The sequence below is a fragment of the Rhinopithecus roxellana genome, chromosome 1, assembly GCF_007565055.1.
Source record: "Rhinopithecus roxellana isolate Shanxi Qingling chromosome 1, ASM756505v1, whole genome shotgun sequence".
Classification (NCBI taxonomy): Eukaryota; Metazoa; Chordata; class Mammalia; order Primates; family Cercopithecidae; genus Rhinopithecus; species Rhinopithecus roxellana.
The window spans coordinates 50,251,474-50,276,630 of NC_044549.1; the positions used below are offsets into that span (position 1 = coordinate 50,251,474).

Consider the following 25,157-nt stretch of genomic DNA (forward strand, 5'->3'; position numbering starts at 1 on the left):
CCCAAAGTTGCAAACCGTGTGGACCCACCTGGAGTCCCACTGGGACTAGACAGCCCCCACTGGATTATACCGGATATGTGGGCATAGAGCTTATGCCAGATTACCTGACCAGTGGGCAGGTAGTTTTGTTATTGGCACTATTAAACCATCTTTCTTCCAACTGCCCATAAAAACAGGCGAACTCCTGGGCTTCCCTGTTTGTGCTTCCCGCGAAAAGAGAAGTATAGCTATAAGAAATTGAAAAAATGATAAATGGCCCCCTGAGAGAATCATACAATATAGGCCTGCTACTTAGGCACAAGATGGCTCGTGGGGATACCAGACCCCCATTTACATGATTAACCAAATCATATGGTTACAAGCTGTCTTAAAAATAATCACTAATAAAACCAGCAGAGCCTTGACTGTTCTGGCCAAGTGAGAAACTCAGATGAGAAATGCTATCTATCAAAATAGATTAGCTCTCGACTACTTGCTAGCAGCTGAAGGAGAGGTCTGTAGGAAATTTAACCTTACTAATTGCTGCCTACACATAGATAATCAAGGGCAAGTAGTTGAAGACATAGTTAGAGATATGACAAAACTGACACATGTGCCCGTGCAAGTGTGGCATGGATTTGATCCTGGGGCCATGTTTGGAAAATGGTTCCCAGCGCTGGGAGAATTTAAAACTCTTATAATAAGAGTTATAATAGTAATAGGAACCTACTTACTGCTCCCTTGTTTGCTACGTATACTTCTTCAAATGATAAAAAGCTTCATTGCTACCTTAGTTCACCAAAATGCTTCAGCACAAGTGTACTATATGAATCACTATCGATCTGTCTTGCAAGAAGACGTGGGTAGTGAAAATGAAAGTGAGAACTCCCACTAATAAAATGAGTGGGAGTCTCAAAAGGGGGGAATAAGGTAGGAGACCACCCCTCATATCATCTTATGCCCAATTTCTGCCTCTAAAGAAAGAAGAAATAAAAACTAAAAGGCAGAAATGAAATCCACAGGCAGACAGCCTGGTGCTGCACCCTGGGCCTAGTAGTTAAAGATCGACCCCTGACCTAATCGGTTATGTTATCTGTAGATTACAGACATTGTATAGAAATGCACTGTGAAGGGCCGGGCGCGGTGGCTCAAACCTGTAATCCCAGCACTTTGGGAGGCCGAGACGGGCGGATCACGAGGTCAGGAGATCAAGACCATCCTGGCTAACACAGTGAAACCTGGTCTCTACTAAAAAAAAAATACAAAAAAACTAGCCAGGCGAGGTGGCGGGCGCCTGTAGTCCCAGCTACTCAGGAGGCTGAGGCAGGAGAATGGCGTGAACCCGGGAGGCGGAGCTTGCAGTGAGCTGAGATCCGGCCACTGCACTCCAGCCTGGGCGACAGAGCAAGACTCCATCTCAAAAAAAAAAAAAAAAAAAAAAAGAAATGCACTGTGAAAATCCCTATCTTGTTTTGTTCCGATCTAATTACCGGTACATGCAGCCCCCAGTCACGTACCCTCTGCTTGCTCAATCAATCATGACCCTCTCACATGAACCCGTTTAGACTTGTGAGCCCTTAAAAGGGACAGGAATTGCCCACTCGGGGAGCTTGGCTCTTGAGACAGGAGTCTTGCCAATGCCCCCAGCCGAATAAACCCCTTCCTTCTTTAACTTGGTGTCTGAGGAGTTTTGTCTGCCGCCCGTCCTGCTACAACAGCATTCTCTCATGTTGTCTGGCCTTTATGGTATTATTAGAAGAGTTAATACCCTGAACAGTCAACCCTTTGAATAATTTCTTGTGTCTGGTTTCTGGACAAGAGGAAGTCAGGACAAAGAGCTAAATACTGAGTGGATCATGACTGAATGGGCTGCTGTGGTATGGCGGTTGAATGGAATTTGCAACAAATGCAATTCTTATTCTTTTTCTCCTCAGTACACACACAGTGTTTCTTAATGGAAATAAAGTTTACTTTCCTGGCCATTAGCAGACTTCATAATTTTGGTTCCTAATTGTCTTTTTGCCTTGTTTTCTGTTCAGTATAAATGACATCGCATTTAAGCCTGATGGAACTCAACTGATTTTGGCTGCCGGCAGCAGATTACTGGTAGGATTTTGTTTTAGTTTCCTCTTAAAGTACTTTCCCAACCTCCCTCTTGTGAGTACTCTGAAATTTGACCCTTTTTTTTTTTTTTTTTTTGAGATTAGAAAGGAAAGAGTGGAAAACCTTCCTTATTACTTTTTAATAGGGATGGAAATGGACTATTTAAAACAGGCAAGTAAACTATCAGATAAGAACCTGTGAACAATACCTCCTTTGGGGTCATTAATCTTTCCCTTTCTGCTTTGAGACACCCATGAAAGAGTTGAAAACAATCACATGCCTTTGAAACTGGACTGGTGTCAGTTTACATTTTGTTCCCCAGAAAAATTCAAGCAACAGGACTGAAGGTGCTCTGTCCATGAAAAGTCAGACCCCAGCTTTTAGGCATTGGCCTACCTAAACAATTCCATATGGATATTGTCCTATTTTTCATATTTTCAAAGAACATATGCTCTCTCTGGAACCTATCCAGGTATATAAAAATAATTTTCAGAGAACCCCTTATGTTTGACCAAAAAACTTTTGTATGATCTCTCTGTCTTAAGTCTACTTCCTCTTCTCTGTTGTCTCTAGATACGCAGACTGATTAATCTCCATTCTTTGTATGGTTAACTACATAATCTTAAAACATGGTTAAATTGTTCTGCAGACTTCTCTCCAGTGTAAACAATCCAAGCCGTTTTAGTTTTTCTACATAGGTTATCTTTTCCAACACTATAACCATTTCAGAAAGTTTCCCCTTTATTTCTCAGATGGTGTGTTTTTAACTCTCCACGTAGTGATAGATGTCACATGGCTATCAAATACCTAAATCCATATTACAGCTGGATTTTATTGTATTTTATTTCTTAGAGACAGGATCATGCTCTGTTGCCCAAGCTGGTGTGCAGTAGTGCAATCATAGATCACTGTAGCCTTAAACTCCTGGGCTTAAGGGATCTTCCCACCTCAGCCTCCCAAGTAGCTAGGACTGTAGACACACACCACCTCGCCCACCTAATTTTTAAATTAAAATAATTTTTTTTTTTTTGGTAGAGATGGGGTTTCACTTTGTTGCCCAAGCTGGTCTTGAACTCCTGGTTTCAAGCAATCCTCCCGCTTCAGCCTCCCAAAGTGTTGGGATTACAGGCGTGAGCTACCATGCCTGGCCTACAGTTGGGTTTTATAACATTCCCTCCTACTTGAAAACCCAGAGTTGTGTGACTTTCAAACTCTTGGTAGCAAATATGAAACATCTCTCTATTATGTTGATTTAGTGCAGAACTGGCACTAAAATTTAATCATGTTGTAGCTGGCTCTTTTTATGGGCTAGTTTTATTTAGAAGGACCTGCCTTGATTAGTCATGTATCTGAATTCAGGTAAGGATGAGTGTAAAGCATTTCCATGGAGTGACTAATTGAACCTTTGGTTCTTAAGGATTGGTGGTATATTCCTGGTCATATAGTAGTACATAGACCTGGGACCTTTACTTCTTGGTTACCCAACTTTAAGTCACGTTGTTTTTGGTTTCACCGTAGTTTTTATTGGATATAAATTTAGAATATTGACACATGTATTGTTATAAAAACAAAAATAGCAGTAGCAACCCTGCAGGAATTCTGACTAATAGATATCACATAGATAATCCGTATTTGTCTCTTTTGCCAGGTTTATGACACCTCTGATGGCACCTTACTTCAGCCCCTCAAGGGACACAAAGACACTGTGTACTGTGTGGCATATGCGAAGGATGGTAAAAGGCTGCTCTGGGTTTCCATTCTCTATGATGGCCTCATCATTGTTCATTTTTCTCCTTAGTCACTTTTTAATTATTTCTAGTAAGCTAGAGTACAACTTGCAAGTTCAGAAGATAGTGAAGTTGCTTAAACTTCAATTCAGTCATTCAATCTACCAAATATTTATTGAGGCGATCTATGTTCCAGGTGCTGTTCAAGATGCTTGAGATACTTCAGAGAAAAAAACGGTGGTCCCTCCCCTTATGGGGCTTCTGTTTTATGGGGTGGTGGTGAGAAGTGAGGGAGGAAGAGAGTATGAGGGAGGACATACAGTAAACATAGTAAAAAGGTAAATTAAGCAGTATGCTGGAAGGTGATAACTGTTATGGAAGAAGAAAAAGTAGAGCAGTGTGAGGGGGATTGAGAGTGCTGAGCAGGGCAGGGGGTTGGGTGCAGTATTGAATTAGACTAGTGAAGGTGGGCTCATTGAAATGAGGACAGGTGAGCAAAGACTTTGAAGTCAGGAGGCAATGAGATTGTGCCAGTGGGCATCTGGGGAACAAGAGCTCCTTGCAGGGGAAGAGCCATTGCAAAGGCCCTTAGGTATGGGTGTGCCTACTAGGAGCTGGATCAAAGAGAATCGGGAATTGTAGAGGATGAGGATAAAGTGATAACAGACATGGGCTGGTCAGATCAGGCTGGCCATCATAAAGATTTTGATTTTCAATCAAAATGGAACTACTGAAAGGTCGTCAGCGGAGAAGGGATCTGATCTGATTTATATTTTAAAAGGATCCCTCTAGTTGCTGAGTTGGAAACCTGCAAGAGGTGAGGGTTGAGACATCTGAGTGAGGAAGCATTATCCAGACAAGGGGTGATGGTGGCTCAGACCTCTGTGGGGGCAGAGGAGGTGGTGAGAAATGATCAGACTCTGGATATAATGGGAGGGTGGAGCCAACTGGATTGTCTGACAGATTGGATATGGGCTGTGAAGAAAAAGGAGTCAAAGTTTTTGACCTGAGGACTGAAAAGATGGAGTTGCCCCCCGACAGAGATGGGAAAGACTGCAGGTAGAGAAAACTTAGAGTTGAAGATCAGAAATTCAGTTTTACACATGCTGAATTTGAGAAAAGTTGATGATGTAGGAGAGGGGAGAGGACTGCTGGAACAGAGTTGAGCAGGCAAGAGGAGATGGGATCTAGGGCATAGACAGGGTGTTTGCTTTAGATAGGGGCATGGTAGGAACTGCAGAGGCCAGCAAATGGGGACAGTGTGGTAGTAGGAATCTAATGGAAATTCTCAATTCCATTTTTTTTTTCTTCAGTGAAATAGGAAGCAACATCAACTGAGAGTGACAATGGGGAAGGGAGGTTTCAGAGAGTTGAAGAGAAAGGAAAAAAGTGTAAAATCACTGCCTCAGAGAGTGGGAGAGTGAGTGGACCCAGGAGGTGTAGTGAGATCCCCAGTGACATGAAGGGCCCTCTTGAAGGTTGTGATCATGAATTGAAAGTGAGATTAGTTGGTGTGATTGTGTCTTTTTCTCCAGCCATTTTGAGCTGCATAGTTGTGAGGCAGAAGAGGTGAATTTAACCAGAGGTGGTTTTGCAAGCACATTTGAAGATGAAGTAGGAGGGCAAGGGAGCAGAAAGTGTATACAGATAAATAATTATATACATTAACCTTGAATTGTTGGCTGAATAATGAAGGGAGAGAGGACAGCAATGGAGAAGTAGTAGGTTCTGGTGGGGTTGAAGGATTGTTACAGTTGGGGTACCAGGTGGGTTGGGAAGGAAGGGAAGTGATGCATGAAACTGAGATTTAAATTTATTTTAAAATATATCCATGTTGTCCGACAGCATAGGATTAGTGGGAAGAACATGGGCTTTGGAATGAGACAGTTGTGAGTTCCAACCCCAACCCAACACCAGAATTCTGTGAGTTTGAGCTGGTTATTGAGTCTGAGTCACAATTTCTTCATGTGTCAAATGGATAATATTAGAGATAACATTCTGTAGCCACTGCCAAGAAGTCACAAAATTGTAATGTTATAATGCTTGAATGAACCTTGGAGATTATTCCAGTCCCAGATTTTTAACTTCTTTTGGCTGATGGGCCTCTTTGATAATCAGATGGAAGCTTTAGACCACTTTCTAGAAAAATGTAGATTCTTCATATATATGCAGAATTTCGTGCATATAATTTAGTCTGAGTAGTCCAGTCTCTTCACTTTAGCCCTACATAAAGACATAGACAATTGGCCAGGCACTGTGGCTCATGCCTATAATCCTACTGTAATCCTAAAGCTCTGGGAGCCTGAAGTTGGGAAAATTGCTTAAGGCAGAATTGAGACCAGCCTGGGCAACATAGTGAGACTCCCTAAAATCTGGCCTAGGTGACAGAGCTAGACTCTGTCTCTAAAAAAAAAGACAAGTCATGTGACTTGCCAAGGCCATGCAGCAGGTTGGCCCAAAGACAAGACTAATTTCTTGCTTCATAGTCAGGTGTACTATACCATGGTAGTCGTGTGTGTGTGTGTGTGTGTGTGTGTGTGTGCGTGCGCGCGCATGTTTGAGTTCAAGTTCAGAATAATGTTTTAGGAACAATCCTGTGAGGAGGGAGCCTGGAGAGCTGAACTGTTTCTGTCTCATCCTAGTGGCTCTTGAGAAACGTGGGCCAGTCAAGGGCCCAGTGTAAGGCCCAGTAGGTACAGAAGAGCTATTGGGCCTCTGATGCCTCTGGTGTTTATAAGCATAGCAGGGCTCTTTGACCTGCAACACCATTAAGGCACTTGAGGATGTCAGAGTGTGACCCGTCAGTAGTGGCATTTGCACAGCACTTTCCAGAGTCATGTCACACACATCTCATTTGATGCTCCCAACAACTCTCTGAAGCAGGCAGCAAGGGGACTCTTATCCCTGCTCAAAGATGAGAAAACAGACTTGGAGCAATTACAGGTGATGGTGGCAGAGGCAGGCCTAACCCAGGTCCTCTGACTGCAGAGCCCTCGTTCTTTCTAGTGTATCACGCTGCCTCTTCATGACACCTGTATAATGATTAAAAAGTCTTTTAGTCCTCGGAACTGGTTTTTTCCTTTCAGACCTGAAGATTCAGATACACTGAATTGCTCTTTTAAGTCTACTTGTTTCTGATTTCTCCCTTAAGTTTAATACTTTTTTTTTTTTTTGAGACAAAGTCTCTCTCGCTCTGTCGCCCAGGCTGGAGTGCAGTGGTGCGATCTCAGCTCATGGCAACCTCCGACTCCCTGGTTCAAGTGATTCTCCTGCCTCAGCCTCCTGAGTAGCTGGGACTACAGGTGCACACCACCATGCCCAGCTAATTTTTGTATTTTTAGTAGAGACAGGGTTTCACCACATTGTTCAGGCTGGTCTCAAACTCCTGACCTTGTGATCCGCCCACCTTGGCCTCCCAAAGTGCTGGGATTACAGGCGTGAGCCACCACTCCTGGCCCAAGTTTAATAAGTATTTAATGAGCAACCATGATATAAAAGTATGTAAGACATAGTTTTTTTGTTCGAGAAAAACATTATAATATGAAGAAATAATAGAAATAGCTAATTTTTTTTTAGTGTTGCTTCTATTCCAGGCCCAGTTCTAAGCAACACAGGAGTTGGAGGTGCCACTCCCTGTGCAATAAAAAATCTGCATGTAATTTCTGAACCCCCCAAAACTTCACTATTAATAGCCTACTGTTGACCAGAAGCCTTACCTGTAACATAAACAGTTAACACATTTTTAATATTATTTATATGATTATTATTTTTTTTTTTTGAGGCGGAGTCTCGCTCTGTCGCCCGGACTGGAGTGCAGTGGCCAGATCTCAGCTCACTGCAAGCTCCGCCTCCCGGGTTTACGCCATTCTCCTGCCTCAGCCTCCCGAGTAGCTGGGACTACAGGTGCCCACCACCTCGCCCGGCTAGTTTTTGTATTTTTAGTAGAGACGGGGTTTCACCGGGTTAGCCAGGATGGTCTCAATCTCCTGACCTCGTGATCCGCCCGTCTCGGCCTCCCAAAGTGCTGGGATTACAGGCTTGAGCCACCACGCCCGGCCTATATGTATTATATATTGTATTCTTAAAATAAGTAAGCTAGATAAAATGTTAATTGAGAAAAAAGAAAAATACATACTCTTCATTAAATGGAAGTGGATCATCATAAAGGTCTTCGTCTTCATTGTTTTCAGGTTGAATAGGCTGAGGAGGAGGAGGAGGAAGAGGAGGGGTTGGTGACACTGTACCAGGGAGACAGAGGCAAAAGAAAATTCACATATAAAAGTGGACTCATGTAGTTAAAACTCATGTTGTTCAGGGGTCAACTGTATGTACACACATACATACACCCATTTAATCTTCACACCAACCATGAGGTAAATACTAACATTATATCCATTTTTCAAATAAGGAAATCATAGAGCTCTTCAGTAGCTTGTTTGGGTCATGCAGCTGGTCTGTGAGATATCTAGGAATTCTGACCCAGAGACTCTGAGCCCAAAGCTTATGCTTTTCATCACATAACCTGCTACCTACCAGGATGAGGGAGGAGTGATGGAAATAGTAAGAGCAGTTTCTTTGTTTATTTAGTATTTGCAGCAGTATCATACGGCTCACCCTAATATCTACTATTTCAGCTACTATAAAAGGTAGTTGGCCGGGTGTGGTGGCTCATGCTTGTGATCCCAGTACTTTGGGAAGCCAAAGCAGGTGGATCACGAGGTCAGGAGTTCGAGGCAAGCCTGGTGAACACAGTGAAACCCCATCTCTACTAAATATACAGAAATTAGCCAGGCATGGTGGTTTGTGCCTGTAATCCCAGCTACTTGGGAGGCTGAGGCAGGAGAATTGTTTGAACCTGAGAGGCGGAGCTTGCAGTGAGCCGAGATTATGCCACTACTCTCTGGCCTGGGTGACAGAGCTAGACTCCGTCTCAAAAAGGGGCAGGAGTGGTGACTCATGCCTGTAATCCCAGCACTTTGGGAGGCAGATCACCTGAGGTCAGGAGTTCAAGACCAGCTGGAGAAACCCCATCTCTACGAAAAATACAAAAAATTAGCCGGGTGTGGTGGTGGGTGCCTGTAGTCCCAGCTACTTGGGAGGCTGACGCAGGAGAATCCCTTGAATCCGGGAGTCGAAGGTTGTGGTGAGCCGAGATCGTGCCACTGCACTCCAGCCTGGGCAACAGAGTGAGACTTGGTCTCAAAAAAAAAAAAAAAAAAAAAAAAAAAAAAAGATACTTTACAGATACTATCTTAGTTGAGTCCCACAAAAAGACTGAGGAAGATACTATTCCTCTGTGTTTCAGATGAAGGCATTGAGGCTCAGAGAACAGTGACTTGCCCAAGGTCACCTTCCACTTGCCCTGTGAATAAAGTCTGAAAGTCCTTAAGGTATACAGAATGTGACTCATGCTTGCCTCTTATTCCTCATCTTTCACCAGAGTAGGTGAAGACCCCGTTGTTTGCTGCCATGATGCTGTGATCCTCTCCCAAATACTTATAAATGTGTAACAGTGTAATTAATAACAAATTACTTATTATATGTTGCCTCTCTCCAGTCTGTTCCTTCATAAAGCCCAAGTAGTATGAAAATGCAAATCTGATCTATCACTCTGCTTAAAACCTTTCTTTGGCTTCGCATTGCTTTAGGATAAAGAGCAAGGCCTCTACTGTGTCCCTGAGGTCCCAAGAGATCCTTCCACAACCCACCTCACCCTTCCCTCAGTTCCATGATGACTCTGCTCATTCCCTCAAACATGCCAGGCTTTTCCTGCTTCAGGGCCTTTGCACATCTGTTCCATCCATGTGGATGGGTCTTTCTCCTCTCTACATATGGCTAAGCTCTGCTCATCCTTTAGGTCTCCACTGAAGGATCTCATCCTTAGAGAAACCTTCCCTCATCTAAATTAGGTCCCCCAGGAGATGTCGACCAAAGGGTACTTTCAGTCAGACAAAAGGAGTACATTTTTGAGATCTGTTGCACAGCATGGTGACGATAGTTAATAATAGCCTATTTTTCAAAACTGGTACAAGAATAGATTTTTTTTTTTGAGGTAGAGTCTTGCTGTGTTGCCCAGGCTGAAGTGCAGTGGCGAGATCTCGGCTCACTGCATGCTCTACCTCCTGGGTTCACACCATTCTCCCGCCTCAGCCTTCCGAGTAGCTGGGACTACAGGCACCTGCCACCAGGCCTGGCTAATTTTGTTTTTGTATTTTTACCAAACGGGATTTCACCGTGTTAGCCAGGATGGTCTCCATCTCCTGACCTCGTGATCCACCTGCCTTGGCCCCCCAAAGTGCTGGGATTACAGGCATGAGCCACGGCGCCTGGCCAGGAATAGATTTTAAATGTTCTCACTATAAAAAAAAGTATCTGCAGTGATGGATATGTTAATTAGCTTAATCATTCTTCAATGTGTACGTACATAAAATATCACATTGTACTTCATAAGTAGATATTATTTGTCAAAAATAAAAATTTAAGTAAAAAAGTAAATCAGTTTCCCCAGTTATTCTCTTTCATAGGATCCGTGTCTTACCACGTTGTATTTTTGTTAGATTAATTTGATGCCTACTTCTTACACTGGACTAAACTTTATGAAGTAGGGATCATGTGTGTTTTAATCATTACTTGATCCCTAGCATAGAACATGACAACTACATAGTAGTAGGCCCCCAATACATCTCTGTTTACTCAGTGTCAGACAAAGCAGGTTTGGAACCCAAATATTCTGACTCCAAGGTCCTGCCTCCCAGTACTGATAAGAAGTAGTAAAGAAGCTAACACTTATTAGGTACCTTAAAGAACTAGTTTTCTAAAGAATTCTCTCTGGGAAATACTGGTTTAAGATAAATGTAAGACTTTCCATTTTAAAAACACTTTTAGGCAAGCGCTTTGCTTCTGGATCAGCTGACAAAAGCGTTATTATCTGGACATCAAAACTGGAAGGCATTCTGAAGTACACGTAAGTAACCATTTAGGTGTACAGTATTATGATTTTGATGCTTATTGAATAATTGCAGCAAAAGCCTCTTAGAGGCTACATCTTAGAAAAGATGTAGGAGAAAACTTTTTTCTCTTAAATTGAACTTGAAATTAAGTTGTGGGTGTGTGTGGTTGGTATAGGAAGATTGAGTAGTGAATAAGTTAATGAATATTTCTTGGCCACTTACTGGCGTGGTCAGCACTGGGCCAGGTGCTTTCATGAAGCTCATCTCAATTCATCTGACATTGTAGACTTTATCCCACCCCCAACCTGTCATCTTCCAGTGGCCCTATCTCAGAGAATGGCCTTATATCCACCCAGTGTCAAATGTCAGAAACTTGGGGTCAGTGTGCTCCAGGCCTCCTCTCACTATTGAGGGTCTGCTGTGTTCTTCCCCTATTCCTCTACTAGTTAGTCCCTACTTACCCTACAAATCTCAGACTCAAATGTCACTTTCTTTGTAAGGACTTTCCTGCCTCTCTAGGCTTGGGCAGATCTCTTTTGAGGCATTTCTCAGAATTGCAGTTTTAGATTTATTCTGGTGACTGATCAGTATTGCTCATCAGCCTGTAAGTTCCATAAGAGCAGATACTGCATCTGTTTTTTTTTTTTTTTTCTCACTCTTGTGTCCCTGATACGATGCCTAGCCCATACTTGGTACTCACCAATCCTTCCTTCCTTCCTTCCTTCCTTCCTTCCTTCCTTCCTTCCTTCCTTCCTTCCTCCTTCCTTTCTTCTTTCTTTCTTATTTCTTTCTTCTTTCTTTCCCTCCCTCCCTCCCTCTCTCTCTTTCTTTCTTTCGCTCCCTCTCTTTCTTTCTTTCTCTCTCCTCTTTCTTTCTTTCTCTTTCTTTCTTTCTTTCTTTCTTTCTTTCTTTCTTTCTTTCTTTCTTCTTTCTTTCTTTCTTTCTTTCTTTCTTTTCTTTCTTTCTCCTTCCTTCTTTCCTTCCTTCCTTCCCTCCCTCCCTCCCTTCCTTCCTTCCTTCCTTCCTTCCTTCCTTCCTTCCTTCCTTCCTCCTCCTCCTTAGTTCCATAAGAGCAGATACTGCATCTTTTTTTTTCTCACTCTTGTGTCCCTGATACAATGCCTAGCCCATAATTGGTACTCAACAATCAATCCTTCCTTCCTTCCTTCCTTCCTTCCTTCCTTCCTTCCTTCCTTTCTTTGTCTTTCTTTCCCTTCCTTCCTCCCTTCCTCCCTTCCTCCCTTCTGCTCTTCCTCCCTTCCTCCCTTCCTCCCTCATTCCTTCTTCCCTCCCCTCCCCTCCCCTCCCCTTCCCTTCTTGATTGGGTCTTGCTCTGTCTACCAGGCTACAGCACAGTGGTACCTAGCTCACTGCAACTACAACCTCCCAGGCTCAAATAATCCTCTTACTTCAGCTTCCCAAATAGCTGGAACTGCAGGTGCACACCACTACACCTGGCCAATTTTTCAATTTTTTTTTCTTGATAGAGGCAGGGTTTCACTTTGTTGCCCATACTGGTCTTGAACTCCTTGGCTCAATCTGTCCTCTTAACTACTGGGATTACAGGTATGAGCCACTGCACCTGGCCTCTTTTCAATTGTGGTAAAATATACATGGCATAAAATTTATCATATTAACTACTTTTTAAGTTTACAGTTTAATGTTAAATATATTTACATTGTTGTGCAACCAATCTCCCAAACTCTTTTATCCTACTAAACTAAAATTCTATATCCTTCAAATTACCTACTCACCCTTCTCTCATACCCCCAGCCCCTGAAAACCACCATTCTACTTTCTTTCTCTCTGAGTTTGACTGCTTTACATACCTCATATAAGTAGAGTCACACAGTATTTGTTCTTTTGTGGCTGGGTTATTTCATTTCACATAATGTCCTCAAGGCTCATCTGTGTTGTAGCATGTGTCAGAATTTACTTCCTTTTTTTTTCTTTATTATTATTATTTTTTGTGAAGGTGAGGTCTCATTATGACTCCTGAGCTCAAACAATCCTCCCTCGAGTGCCCAAACTGCTGGGATTACAGGTGTGAGCCACTGGGCTCAGCTTCCTTCCTTTTTAAGTCTGAATATTATTCCATTGTATATATAGACCACATTTTATTTATCCATTCATCTGTTGATGGACACTTGTGTTGCTTCCACTTCTTAACTATTATGAATAATGCTGCCATGAACATGGGTGTACAAATCAACAAACAATTTTTGAATGAATGAATGAATGAATGAATGAATGAGTGATGTTGTAAGTAAAGTATTACCCACAAGTGAAGGAATAAAACTGGGGCTGAGTTGCCATGCTTGGTACATGATTTGCTCAGTTTTCATTGTTGTCGAAGGATCTCTCATGTTTCCAGATCTTGGTCTGTAATGTTTTCATTGCACCTCCATCTTATATTTCTGGGCCTCCGCAAAACAGTACGAGTAACAACCACAAATAAAGCACCTAAAGGCCAAGGTGGAAGGATTGCTTGTGGCCAAGTGTTCAAAACCAACCTGGCCAAAAGCGAGTCCCCAGCTCTATAAATAAGAAAACAGTGGGTGAGAAGGGTTAATTATTTTGGAGTAGGAGAATTAATTTCTGTGCTTTTTGTTGGTCACTTGCAGAAGTGCAAGTGGTCTGTAGTCAGAGGTTGTGGACTCATTATTAAAGTCTTCAGTTGTAGCCACTGAAATGCTTGTGGTTTGCTGCATAGTAATCTACAGTTGTTTACTTCCCAGGCACAATGATGCTATACAGTGTGTCTCCTACAATCCTATTACTCATCAACTGGCATCTTGTTCCTCCAGTGACTTTGGTAGGTTCTGATTCCTGATGTCCTGTCCTGAAATAACTGAAAATCTAGGCTAAAAATGCTGAAATGCATTCAGAATATGGTGATTTTATCCTGAGAGAGTTAATACTACTTCTCTGCCTTCAATGGCTGAGGGGAGGCTGACAGTTATTCTTTAAATCGTGTAGAAACCAAGATAGTGAATGGTGACCTTTACTCTAGTAGGACATCAGAGACTACAGGAAGGGCCCCAGCAAAGGAAGTGGTAAGAAGATTCGGAGGGCACAGGCATAACTTGATGTTGCTGCCTCTGGGAAGCCTTCCCTTGGTGTTACTGCCTCTGGGAAGCCTTCCCTGACTCACCGTGGCAGGGACAGTGCAGTTGTCCTCACCTTTGTATTGACCCACATCTGTGTGCATGTGAAATTCTTCACTGTTGCAGTTGTACTTCTTCCAAAGTTTGTCATCATTACTTGTTGGGGCGGCTGTAGCTGTCCTCCCTGAGGGGCTGAACACCTTGAGGAGTTCATCCTGGCCATGGTCCCGTGCCAGCATTACAGCACTGGTGTAGTACTGGCACAAAAGAGGTATCAGTAAAATGTCTATGGAGGGAGGAAGGGAGTGAAATTGGGCAGAGGCTTGTAGGTTATTTCCATTAATGGTTAATTCTGTTTTCAGCTCTATCAGTCTGTGTTCCTTGCTAGTGGATACAATGGAGTCACTAGATGAGAAGTCAGAGGCCTAATCCCTCTCAGTGTTTCAGTTCCCTTATCTAAAAGGAGCATGCTGCTCACTGTCTCACTGATATGGTTCTGGTTCTGAGGTTCAAAAGAGAGAACGGAATTGAAAGCCAATTGTATAAATACATGGAGAAAGGCCTATCATTTGTTTAATGTATTTTATAGCATTTTCTTCATATGAAGCACTGGTCTGTATGCTTATACTGGAAGATTAAAAAGACAAAATAGAATCCCTACCCTCAAGGAGCTTGTGGTCTTAGGGGAAGGTAGGATTTTTTTTTTTTTTTTTTTTTTTTTTTGAGACGGAGTCTTGCTCTGTCGCCCAGGCTGGAGTGCAGTGGCTGGATCTCAGCTCACTGCAAGCTCCGCCTCCTGGGTTCACGCCATTCTCCTGCCTCAGCCTCCCGAGCAGCTGGGACTACAGGCGCCCGCCACTACGCCCGGCTAGTTTTTTGTATTTTTTAGTAGAGACGGGGTTTCACTGTGTTAGCCAGGATGGTCTCGATCTCCTGACCTCGTGATCCGCCCGTCTCGGCCTCCCAAAGTGCTGGGATTACAGGCTTGAGCCACCGCGCCCGGCCAGGGGAAGGTAGGATTTTAAAAAGTACAATATTAAAGTTGAATGCTTGCAGTGTGCTAGGCACTGTTCTAAGGATTAGAAATGAATTTTTGTTTGAGCTTTATGACAGCCCCTGAGGTGTCAGGTATTATTCCCACCCTACTGATGAAAAAGAGGTAGAGGTCCCTTAGCTAGTAGGTAGAGGAACCAGGTCTTGGACCTGAGACCAGGTGATTGCATACAAAGCCTGCCCTGCTAAGCACTGCTGAAGGAGGCCCAGGAAGAAGGAGGTTCCTCCAGCTGGGAGCTCCAGGCAGGCTTAGTGGAACACAGATAACATGTGCACAAGTCAAAATGTTTGGAGGAAGCGTTTTGGACCAGGGGAAAGGCAAAAAATAACTTGTTTGATGTTGCAATTGGCTATATATTTGTGCACTGTAGTTAGCTTCTTGATTGTACTTCGCAACTTGGCAAATAGAATAATTTGCTTATGTTATCTAGACATATACTTGTTGCTATGAGGCACTGAGCCAGGGCATCTGGGACAGGGGGAGCAAGCCTTAGGTGACCAGTATGCCGTGCAAGAGGCACAGCTCAGATAGGGTCATGTGTTGTGATTGAGACCTATGAAAGAAAACTAGATTTTCAGAAAGCATCATTGTTATTTTAAATGCTAGGTTATATTCTGGTTGCAATGTCAGAGTTATGAACAGTGAAACTGTCATTTCTTTGAGAGTCAGATCCCTGAAAAGTTGGCTGGCACTTTACCAATCTATCTTATTTTTCTTCTGAAAGAATTATAGATTCATAGTAAGTTACAAAGATGGTACCAAGAAGTCTATGTACTTTTCATCCAGTTTCCCCTAGTGGGTCCATCTTACGTAACTATTATACAATATCAAGACTAGGAAACTGAGACTGGCACAAAGTGTGTATATTATATAGTTCTGTTGTTTTATCACATGTGTAGATTACCACCAGTGCAACACAGAGCTAAGCCATCACCATGAAGTTACCACTTACTGTCATATCTACTCACCTTACCTCCAGTTATTTCCAAATCCTGGTAACCACAAATCCGTTCTCCTTTCTATAATTTTGTCATTCAAGAATGTTATAGAAATGGAATCGTACAGTAAGTATATGACCTTTTGAGATTGTGTTTTTTCATTCAGCATAAAGTCCTAGAGATCCATCTAAGTTGTTGTATGTTTCAATTATTTGTTCCTTTTTATTGCTGGGTAGTATTCCAACCAATCCATCTTCTTTTATATTATTGTGCATTGAAGGGTTGTGGTCTCCTGAACAGAAGTCTGTCTCCAAACACAAATCAAGCAGCAAGATCATCTGCTGCAGGTAAGTGCAGCTCTGACAATAAGATTTATGTTCCTTCATCTTCCACACAGACTTTCAAAATCCAATTATTTCATGCAGCGGAGAAGGTCTTGTGTTAAGTAGTTGGTTTAGGCCCCTGTATTTCCTTCTTTCTTCTTTTTTGGTCTCCTCAATGGGAAAGACCTATGCCTTTGATCATGAAGCAAAAGAGAACTACAAGTTGCCTTCATGCAGTTACCTAGCAACAAGCCTCAACACCCAGCTATACTGAGTGGAGGCTTGTAGAAAATGTGAGGCTGTCATTGTCCAGGCAGCATCTGTGGGGAAGAAAGCTTTCCCTCCCACACTTTGATGCTAGACCTGGATTAGAATCCAGAATCTGTCATTGACAGGCCATGTGACCTCAAGAAAGTTACTAAATCTTTCTGAGCTGGAGCCTTGTATTCCTCATCTGACAAATCTGACAAATAGAGATAAAAATACTGACTTGACGGGATTGTTGTGAAATATACACAAACTTATGAGTGTAAAGCATGCAGGACAGCACCTGGTGTACAGCAGACACTCTAAATGGTAGGTGTTCAGCTTCTAGGAGTATATCCCTTCCGTTCAGCATCTGAGCACCTGCTACAAAGCAAGCACTGTCCTAGGGATTGGAAGACACCAAGTCTGTTCTTAAGGGGCCCTTTAAGTGGGAGGGGATTGAGATGGAGAGTGGGAAGTGGTGGCTGGCCCAGAGATGTAGGCACAAGGTAAGGGCTGTCATAGAGGTGTGTACACAGGGCTGGGGGAGCTCAGAAAAAGGTACCAAATGGTACCTTCACTTCTCACTGTTGATTACAGAACTAAATAGCATTTTAAGTTTGATCCTCTGACTTTATGTCAGGACTGGCAATAGTGAAACCATATCCATCCCAGCTGTTGCTGCCTCATCAGACTTTTATTTCAAACCAAGGCATCATCCTCACTAATTTTACCTTCTGTGGGGTGCTTCCTCTATCCCCATGCCTTTTGTTGGTTGTGTGCACAGCTGGACAAATGATGGTCAGTACCTGGCACTGGGGATGTTCAATGGGATCATCAGCATACGGAACAAAAATGGTGAGGAGAAAGTGAAGATCGAGCGGCCAGGGGGCTCCCTTTCGCCGATATGGTCCATCTGCTGGAACCCTTCAAGGTACTCTTTAAGTTGTCCTCCTTCTAGAACAAACACCATCATGAAGAAGGGCTTTCTGTCTTCCTGAGGTCTCCCTAGATTCAAAGGCTTCTCACCTCACTTGAATAGTCTGTTTTAGAACCTGTTCCATTTGTATGGATTTTTTTTTTTTTTTTTAACGGTCCTCCTACCTAAGAATGTATGGAATTTTTAAAGAGCCTGCTCAAAAGTTGAGTTTTGGAATGCATCCTGGAGATTTTAGCAAAGCAGATGAGCTATTTAGGCCAGGCCAAAGTGTGTGTGTGGCATGTGTGCCCACATGTGCATGCACACATATGTGTACATGCACGTGTACATGAATATGGTATATGTGTGTGTGTGTGTGTGTGTGTGTGTGTGGTGTGTGGTGTGTGAGTGATGCAGGAGGACTGTTTCCTTATGAATCAATAGTGGAGCTCTCTACTGTGGCTTCATTTTTGCCTTTCCTTTTTTAGTTCTTCCCTCCAAGTTTGGGCAGAATATGTGCCCACCTGTTAATAAATAGCTTTTTCATGAGCCTTTTTGTTACCTTTGCCAGAAAGTCAAAATTAAGTCTGCAGACATCCCTAAAGCCTAGAGATACACGAGCAGTTGACACCTACCTTCTCAAATTTTGTACACACTTTCCTTTCTATGTCCATGTGACTTTGACAGTAAACTAATTATATGCTTTTTTTTTTTTTTTTTTTTTTGAGATGGAGTCTCACTCTGTTGCCCAGGCTGGAGTGCGATGGTGCAATCTCAGCTCACTGCAATCGCCACCTCCCGGGTTCATGCAATTCTCCTGTCTCAGCCTCCTGAGTAGCTGGGATTACAGGTGCCCGCCACCACACCTGGCTAATTTTTTGTATTTTTAGTAGAGATGGGTTTCACCATGTTGGCCAGGCTGGTCTTGAACTCCTGACCTCAGGTTATCCACACACCTTAGTCTCCCAAAGTGCTGGGATTACAGGTGTGAGCCATTGCACCTGACCCTATATGCTCTTTATATAGCCTATGATACTATTAAACCATCAGTATCCTTTATGGAGTCCTCTGAAGGTAAATTAAAGGTCCTACTTGTTTACCAGCTCAATGTCACTTTACAGATGGTTGCCTACTTGATTTAGAAGGTTGTTTGGAAGGTTATTATGCTTCTTCCTGAATAATTTTGTCTGGCTCATGCTGTATCATGCATGTGTAATGCTATCAAAGGCCATTAGCCCACCCCAGAGTTCCTGCTGTTTGATTTGTGGCTGCAGAGGACTTTGTGGCTCTAGGCTACCATTTTTAATTCATGAGAAGCCGGATGTCCTGTATAACTGGTGGCTGTCTTCCTCCAGGTAGGGTTCAGGGGCTCCTTTTATTTTTTATTTTTATTATCTTTTTTTTTTTTTTTTTTTGAGACAGGGTCTCACTCTGTCACCCAGGCTGGAGTGCAGTGGTGTGATCTTGGCTCACTGCAACCTCCGCCTCCCAGGTTCAACCAGTCCTTTCGCCTCAGCCTCCCGAGTAGCTGGGATCACAGGCACATGCCACCATACCTGTCTAATTTTTTGTATTTTTGGTAGAGACAGGGTTTCACCATGTTGGTCAGGCTGGTCTTGAACTCCTGATCTCAGGTGATTCACTTGCCTCGGTCTCCCGAAGTGCTGGGATTACAGGCATTGAGTCACCGCACCCGGCCCCCAGGGGCTCCTTGACAGGATTTTAAATTATAGTTTTAGTGTATTTCTAGGCAATGTAATTTTGAACAACTACTTACTGTCTACAGCCGATGGGAGAGTTTCTGGATGAACAGGGAGAATGAGGATGCCGAGGATGTCATTGTCAACAGATATTTTCAGGAAATCCCTTCCACTCTGAAGTCAGCAGTGTACAGTAGTCAGGGTAGTGAGGCAGAGGAGGAAGAACCAGAGGAAGAAGACGACAGTCCCGGGGACGACAACTTGTGAGTGTGTCCCAGTGAGTGGGAACCCTCCTGGTAAGGGCCCAGGCCCCACACAGACTTGCCAGGACGGATGTTAAGCTCCTTGGCCAAGGGAGTACAGGGACTGGGGGGAACTGTGGGTGAAAGCTCCTTCAAAAAAAGGAGACAACACCCTTAAAAATTGTGTATGGGTTATAAAGTGATCCTGTGAGAAACTATAGGAAATACTGAAAAGACTAAAGGAGAAAGTTCAGCTTTTCTGATAAAACCCCATCACCTGAGGAAATCACTGTTAGCAATCTAGTGTATTTCTCCTCAGTCTTTTAGTGTGTTCATATAATTAACTAAGTTATATTCTGCTTTTTTTTCACTTAACATTATAGTGTGACCCCTTTCCAGTAACATTATAAATCCTTCGAAGAACATGATTTTTAATGGCCGAAGAGTGTGCCCTTTTGTGGATGCCCCATCATTCGACACTTCCTCAATTACTGGACATGTTTCTTAGCCTGTTCCCACACTATCCCTTACCTTACCTTGCATTTTCTAGGATGCATGTCAGAGAGGAAGCCCTTACCTTAGCCACAGTCCTCACACTCAAATCCTGGCTGTCCAGTCATTCATTCTTCTCTTCAGTCAAGATTGCCTGTAGGGAAAGCATGGGCAGGCCAGAGTGGGGAAAGCTGGGGTAGCCAGGATATCACAATTGGGCAGTAGAGATCTAGCTTGGGACTTTCCGAACTGTTTTCCATGGTACCTGAGTTTCCTTGGAAGAATCCCACCCTGAGGTCATGGGGGCTAGGAAGTGGGGACAGTAAAGGAGGAAGGTATGGCTTTGGGTCCCCATTTCAGTGCTTTTGATTGTTTCAACATGAGTTTTTGTTTCGTAAAGAATCCTACTGCCCTAGGAGGAAAAAGGGGGTTGAAAATCACTAATCCACCTCACAGGGACTGAGCCCAGCCCAGAGCCATATGTGGCCTCCCCAAAGGGCTCACTGGTGGGCTGGGCTCCTGGATCGTTTGTACTTTGGACTTCAGTGCCAGTTCACACAAAGATCATCTGCAGGCTCCCTCATTAACATCCCTCTCGGTCTTTGTCTCTTTTCCCTTAGTTTTGGGTTAGTGCCTATGACATTTGCCACTCTTGACTGGGTTTAACAAACAAGGCCTTAGCTTGTCTGCCTACATTTCCAGTGGTGCTACCAGGTGACCACAAGACACTGGGATCAGAAAAGCTGGAATTAATAAACAAAGAGGCAACATTCGGTGAATTAAGACCCAGCCTCAAAGGCTAGGAATGCTTTTGTTTATTTTCTTTTTTTTCTTTTTTTTTTTTTGAGTCAGTCTGGCTCTGTCACCTAGGCTGGAGTGCAGTGGCACGATCTTGGCTCACTGCAACCTCTGCCTCCCGGGTTCTATGTGATTCTTGTGCCTCAGCCTCTGAAGTAGCTGGGATTACAGGTGCGCGACACCACACCCGACTAATGTTGTATTTTCAGTAAAGATAGAGTTTCCCCATGTTGGCCAGGCTGGTCTCGAACTCCTGACCTCAGGTGATCCACCCGCCTCAACCTCCCAAAGTGCTGGGATTACAAGCGTGAGCCACCACGTGCTGCCACTTTTCTCTTGAACTAGATTCCCAGGTAGCTTGCTCCCTAGGCTTAGGCAAGGGAGTTTCTCCTATGTGCTGGTCCTACAGTCCCAGCCCCACGGCACTGATCCCCATAGGTTCTCAGTTTCAAAGACAAGTTGCATGTTTTCAGAGAGCCCATTGCTCTTTTTTGAAAATTAGAGTCAGTCAGAAACCATTTCACTTGTGCAAGGACCCCCACCTGCAGGAGAACCTATTTTTAGGTGTTAATTTTCTTTCTTCAGGAAGAGCAAGCACGTTTCCCTTCTATTAAAAAATGCCTTTGTATTGAAAGAGATGTTTCTCTGCCATCTCCCAACATTTTCCAGCATGTAAGAGAAAAGCAGTCTCAATATTGGAGCCTTGTCTGTCTTAGTGTTGCTCCCCAGTAAGCTCTGAAATGAGAGGTTTATATTCTTCAGCTGTAGCAGTGTCCCCAGCACCATAAACTCATAGCAGAGGACTCAGTGAAACAGCAGATCCCAGGAAGGCTAAACCTCACCTCTGCTTCATCCCATAAGACTGATGGATGGGTTGGGCCGAATTACAACTTTTGACATCAGTAAAGCTGTACAACATTTGGCAACCTGAAGCCAGGGCTCTCTTGTTCCTGTTGTTTAAGCCCTTAGTGCTATACTCATCAGCAGGCTGTGGTCCTTCATAATGTCTTTTATCTTCTGTTGATTAGAGAGGAACGTAATGACATCCTAGCTGTGGCTGACTGGGGACAGAAAGTTTCCTTCTACCAACTGAGTGGAAAACAGGTATGTAGCCCAGTACAAATCCAATTGCAGTCATGCCTGTTATATTTTCATTTTCTGAGATTCTGTTACTATTCATTATACATTATCATTGTTAGTTCCTGCTTATTGAGCATTTGCTGTGATACCAGGTACTGTGCTCACTGCTTTGCATGTTTTATCCTATTTTATTCTTATAAAACCCAATGAAGTGGGTATTACTTTCCTTATCAACTTTTTAGGAATGAGTAAACCAGAACTCAGAGCAGTGAAATTATATGCCCAAGATTTCATACAGCTAGTAAATGGTGGAGCCTAGGAGTTAAACCCAGATTGGTTTGACTTTAAAATCTAGCTCTTAGTTTTGACCTTACTTTCCTCTATTTGCTTTCATTTATTCAACCAACATTTATGAGTACCCACTTAGGACAGCCCTTTCACAAAGGAGCTGCTGACATAGAGCCAGGAAAGTGATAGTCTCTACCTGCAAGAGCTCACAGGCTGGCGGAGACACACTTGATAGCAAAGAGCCCCTGTGTGGTGTGGTGTGTGACATAATAGAAAGCTATATAGATGGCTTTTAGAGATACAAAAGAGGGTAACATCACTACTTGGTAGAGATGGGAGGTCTTGTTAGAGGTTATGTTTGAGCAGGCTATCTTTGAGTTAGACTGAGGACATTGGGAATGGTGTTTCAGGCAGAAAAAAAAAATAGCATGTATCAAGGCAGGAAGGAATGAAAATATATGACATTTCAGAGAAGGGTGAGTTGTACAGGGTGACTGCCTCTCAGATTTTGTGACCTGAAGACAGAGTTGAAGAGGAACATGGGGACATGATTTTTCTTTTCTTTTTTTTTTTTTTGGGACAGAGTCTCACTCTGTGGCCCAGGCTGGAGTGCAGTGGCACCATCTTGGCTCACTGCAAGCTCCAACTCCCAGGTTCACAGTATTCTCCTGCCTCAGCCTCCCGAGTTGCTGGGACTACAGGCGCCCACCACCACACCCGGCTAATTTTTTTTTTTTTTTTTTTTTTTTTTTGTATTTTTAGTAGAGACGGGTTTTCACTGTGTTAGCCAGGATGGTCTCCATCTCTTGACCTCGTGATCCCCCCGCCTTGGCCTCCCAAAGTGCTGGGATTACAGGTGTGAGCCACTATGCCCGGCCTATGATTTTTTGTTTGTTTGTTTTGAGATAGAGTCTCGCTTTGTCGCCCAGGCTGGTGTGTAATGGTGCAATCTCGGTTCACTGCAACCTCTGCTCCCGGGTTCAAGCGATTCTCCTGCCTCAGCCTCCTGAGTAGCTGGGATTACAGGTATGTGCAACCACGCCTGGCTAATTTTGTATTTTTGGTAGAGACAGGGTTTCTCCATGTTGGTGAGGCTGGTCTCAAACTCCTGACCTCAGGTGATCTGCCTGCCTCAGCCTCCCAAAGTGCTGGGATTATAGGCATGAGCTGCCACCACACCTGGCCGGGGATGTGATTATAAAGGACCTGAGTAGTGTGAATAAGAAGTTTGAACATCATATACTGTAAGTATTCAGGAGCCATAGATGGCAGGAAGTGGCATCACAGATTCTTGCTTCAGAAGAATAACTTGTTTCTGTGGAGGGTGGATTAAAATATAGAGGGCATGGTAGTACGATGACTTATTAGTAGGCAGGAAACGCCAAGAATTAGAGTAAAGGTGCTGGGTACAGGTTTCATACCACAGCCAAGCAAGTGAGAAATGCAACCTGCGCAGTGAAGCCTTTAATTTCATAGCATCCTTATTCCTCAAAACATGTCATGCAAGAAGGAAGAGTTTTAGATGTGTGTAGCCCAGCTTTTGGGCCATTTCTTCTACCCCTGTCTTACCATTGGTCATTTCTTTTGTATTCAAGTAAAGAAAGATAAAGGGGGCCGGGCGCGGTGGCTCAAGCCTGTAATCCCAGCACTTTGGGAGGCCGAGACGGGCGGATCACGAGGTCAGGAGATCGAGACCATCCTGGCTAACACGGTGAAACCCCGTCTCTACCAAAAAAATACAAAAAACTAGCCGGGCGAGGTGGCGGGCGCCTGTAGTCCCAGCTACTCGGGAGGCTGAGGCAGGAGAATGGCGTGAACCCAGGAGGCAGAGCTTGCAGTGAGCTGAGATCCGGCCACTGCACTCCAGCCTGGGCGACAGAGCGAGACTCCGTCTCAAAAAAAAAAAAAATGATAAAGGGAGCAGATAATGAAGTGTTTTCTCAGTTTGCCATGGTTGATTTCCTAAAACTCTCATTTTAATTAACTATCATCTAGTTTCCCTGGCCCTCTCTATTCATCCACTTAATGTGTGTACGTCATCATTCAACAGATATTTATAGGCACACCTACTGTGTACGAGGCACTGGATGTGGGTACTGACGACTCTTGGGAACAAATGACCACACTGCAGTGGGAGGGAATTGGGTCTTGTTGCTAAGGCCACAGTAGAAAAGAGCTCAACATGGCGGAGGGCCACAGGAAATATCTTGCGTCTATGCCGCCCCAGAGCTCGTGTTGTGGCCCAAAGTTTCTGCAGGATAAGCAACCTCAACCTGCTGAGATGGTAACCCCAACTTGTTTGGGACAGTAAAATTGTTTTCTTGGTGGATAAGTGTCTTCCCTTCCCAATCTGGGAAGATTAGAATTAAATATGGGATGATGAAGTAAATCAAACCCATACTTTTGTGTTAGCCTGAGGTATAATTTGTGTATTTTTGTTATTTGAAGTGTTAGTAATACTTAAGAGGATCTGGCTTAATAATAATAATAGCTAACATTTATTGAATTCTAGGCATTATATAAACTCTTTACAAAGATTAACTCTTTTAATCCTTGTAACAACCCTATGAGGTAAATACTGTTATCATCACCATATTACATGCAAGAAAATTGAAGCACAGAGAGGCTCAATAATTTGCCCAAAGGCACACATTTAGTCTGTGGTCCACCCTGGTGAAACCCAGGCATACTGGTGCCAGAATCCATATTAGAATATCTATCAGATTAGTCTTGCAATGACCATTTAAAAGTTGTATTGAGTATTTTTATATGTCTGATTTTATTTATTTATTTTTTGAGAAAAGGTCCCCCCCTATTACCCAGGCTGGAATGCAGTGGTATGATCATGGCTCACTACAGCCTTGATCCCCTGGGCTCAAGGAATCCTCCTACCTCAGCCTTCCAAGCGACTGGGACTATAGGCACGTGCCACCACACCCTGCTAATTAAAAAAAATTTTTTTTTTGGAGAGATAGGGTCTCCTATGTTGTCCAGGCTGGTCTCAAACTCCTGGGCTCAAGTGATTCTTCTGCCTTGGCTTCCCAAATTGCTGGGAATACAGGTGTGAGCCACCATATCTGGCCTACTTCTGATTTTAAGTGGAAAGATATAAGAATTATATTTAAAGTGTATATTATTTAAAGTTCCTAAGCAATATTGGAATGCTTAAGCAATTTGTTGTATTTTTCTGCTTGGTGTTCACTGAGCTTTT

The 25,157-nt window shown here is 43.4% G+C and overlaps 1 protein-coding gene across 4 annotated transcripts in view; it reads left to right on the forward strand.

Moving 5' to 3' along the window:
- Positions 1 to 25,157, forward strand: part of IFT122 (intraflagellar transport 122) — an 87,089-nt gene that overhangs the window by 11,135 nt on the left and 50,797 nt on the right. For 3 of the 4 annotated variants that reach the window (XM_010381499.2, XM_010381500.2, XM_030934853.1), the window contains exons 2-8: positions 2,019 to 2,085; positions 3,731 to 3,815; positions 10,695 to 10,773; positions 13,498 to 13,574; positions 16,139 to 16,205; positions 17,215 to 17,361; positions 21,607 to 21,682. In XM_010381499.2, the coding sequence (XP_010379801.1) occupies positions 2,019 to 2,085; positions 3,731 to 3,815; positions 10,695 to 10,773; positions 13,498 to 13,574; positions 16,139 to 16,205; positions 17,215 to 17,361; positions 21,607 to 21,682 (598 nt within the window). Of the gene's footprint in view, positions 1 to 2,018; positions 2,086 to 3,730; positions 3,816 to 10,694; positions 10,774 to 13,497; positions 13,575 to 16,138; positions 16,206 to 17,214; positions 17,362 to 19,132; positions 19,310 to 21,606; positions 21,683 to 25,157 lie in introns of all 4 variants that reach the window. The other variant, XM_030938791.1, reaches the window with a different exon arrangement.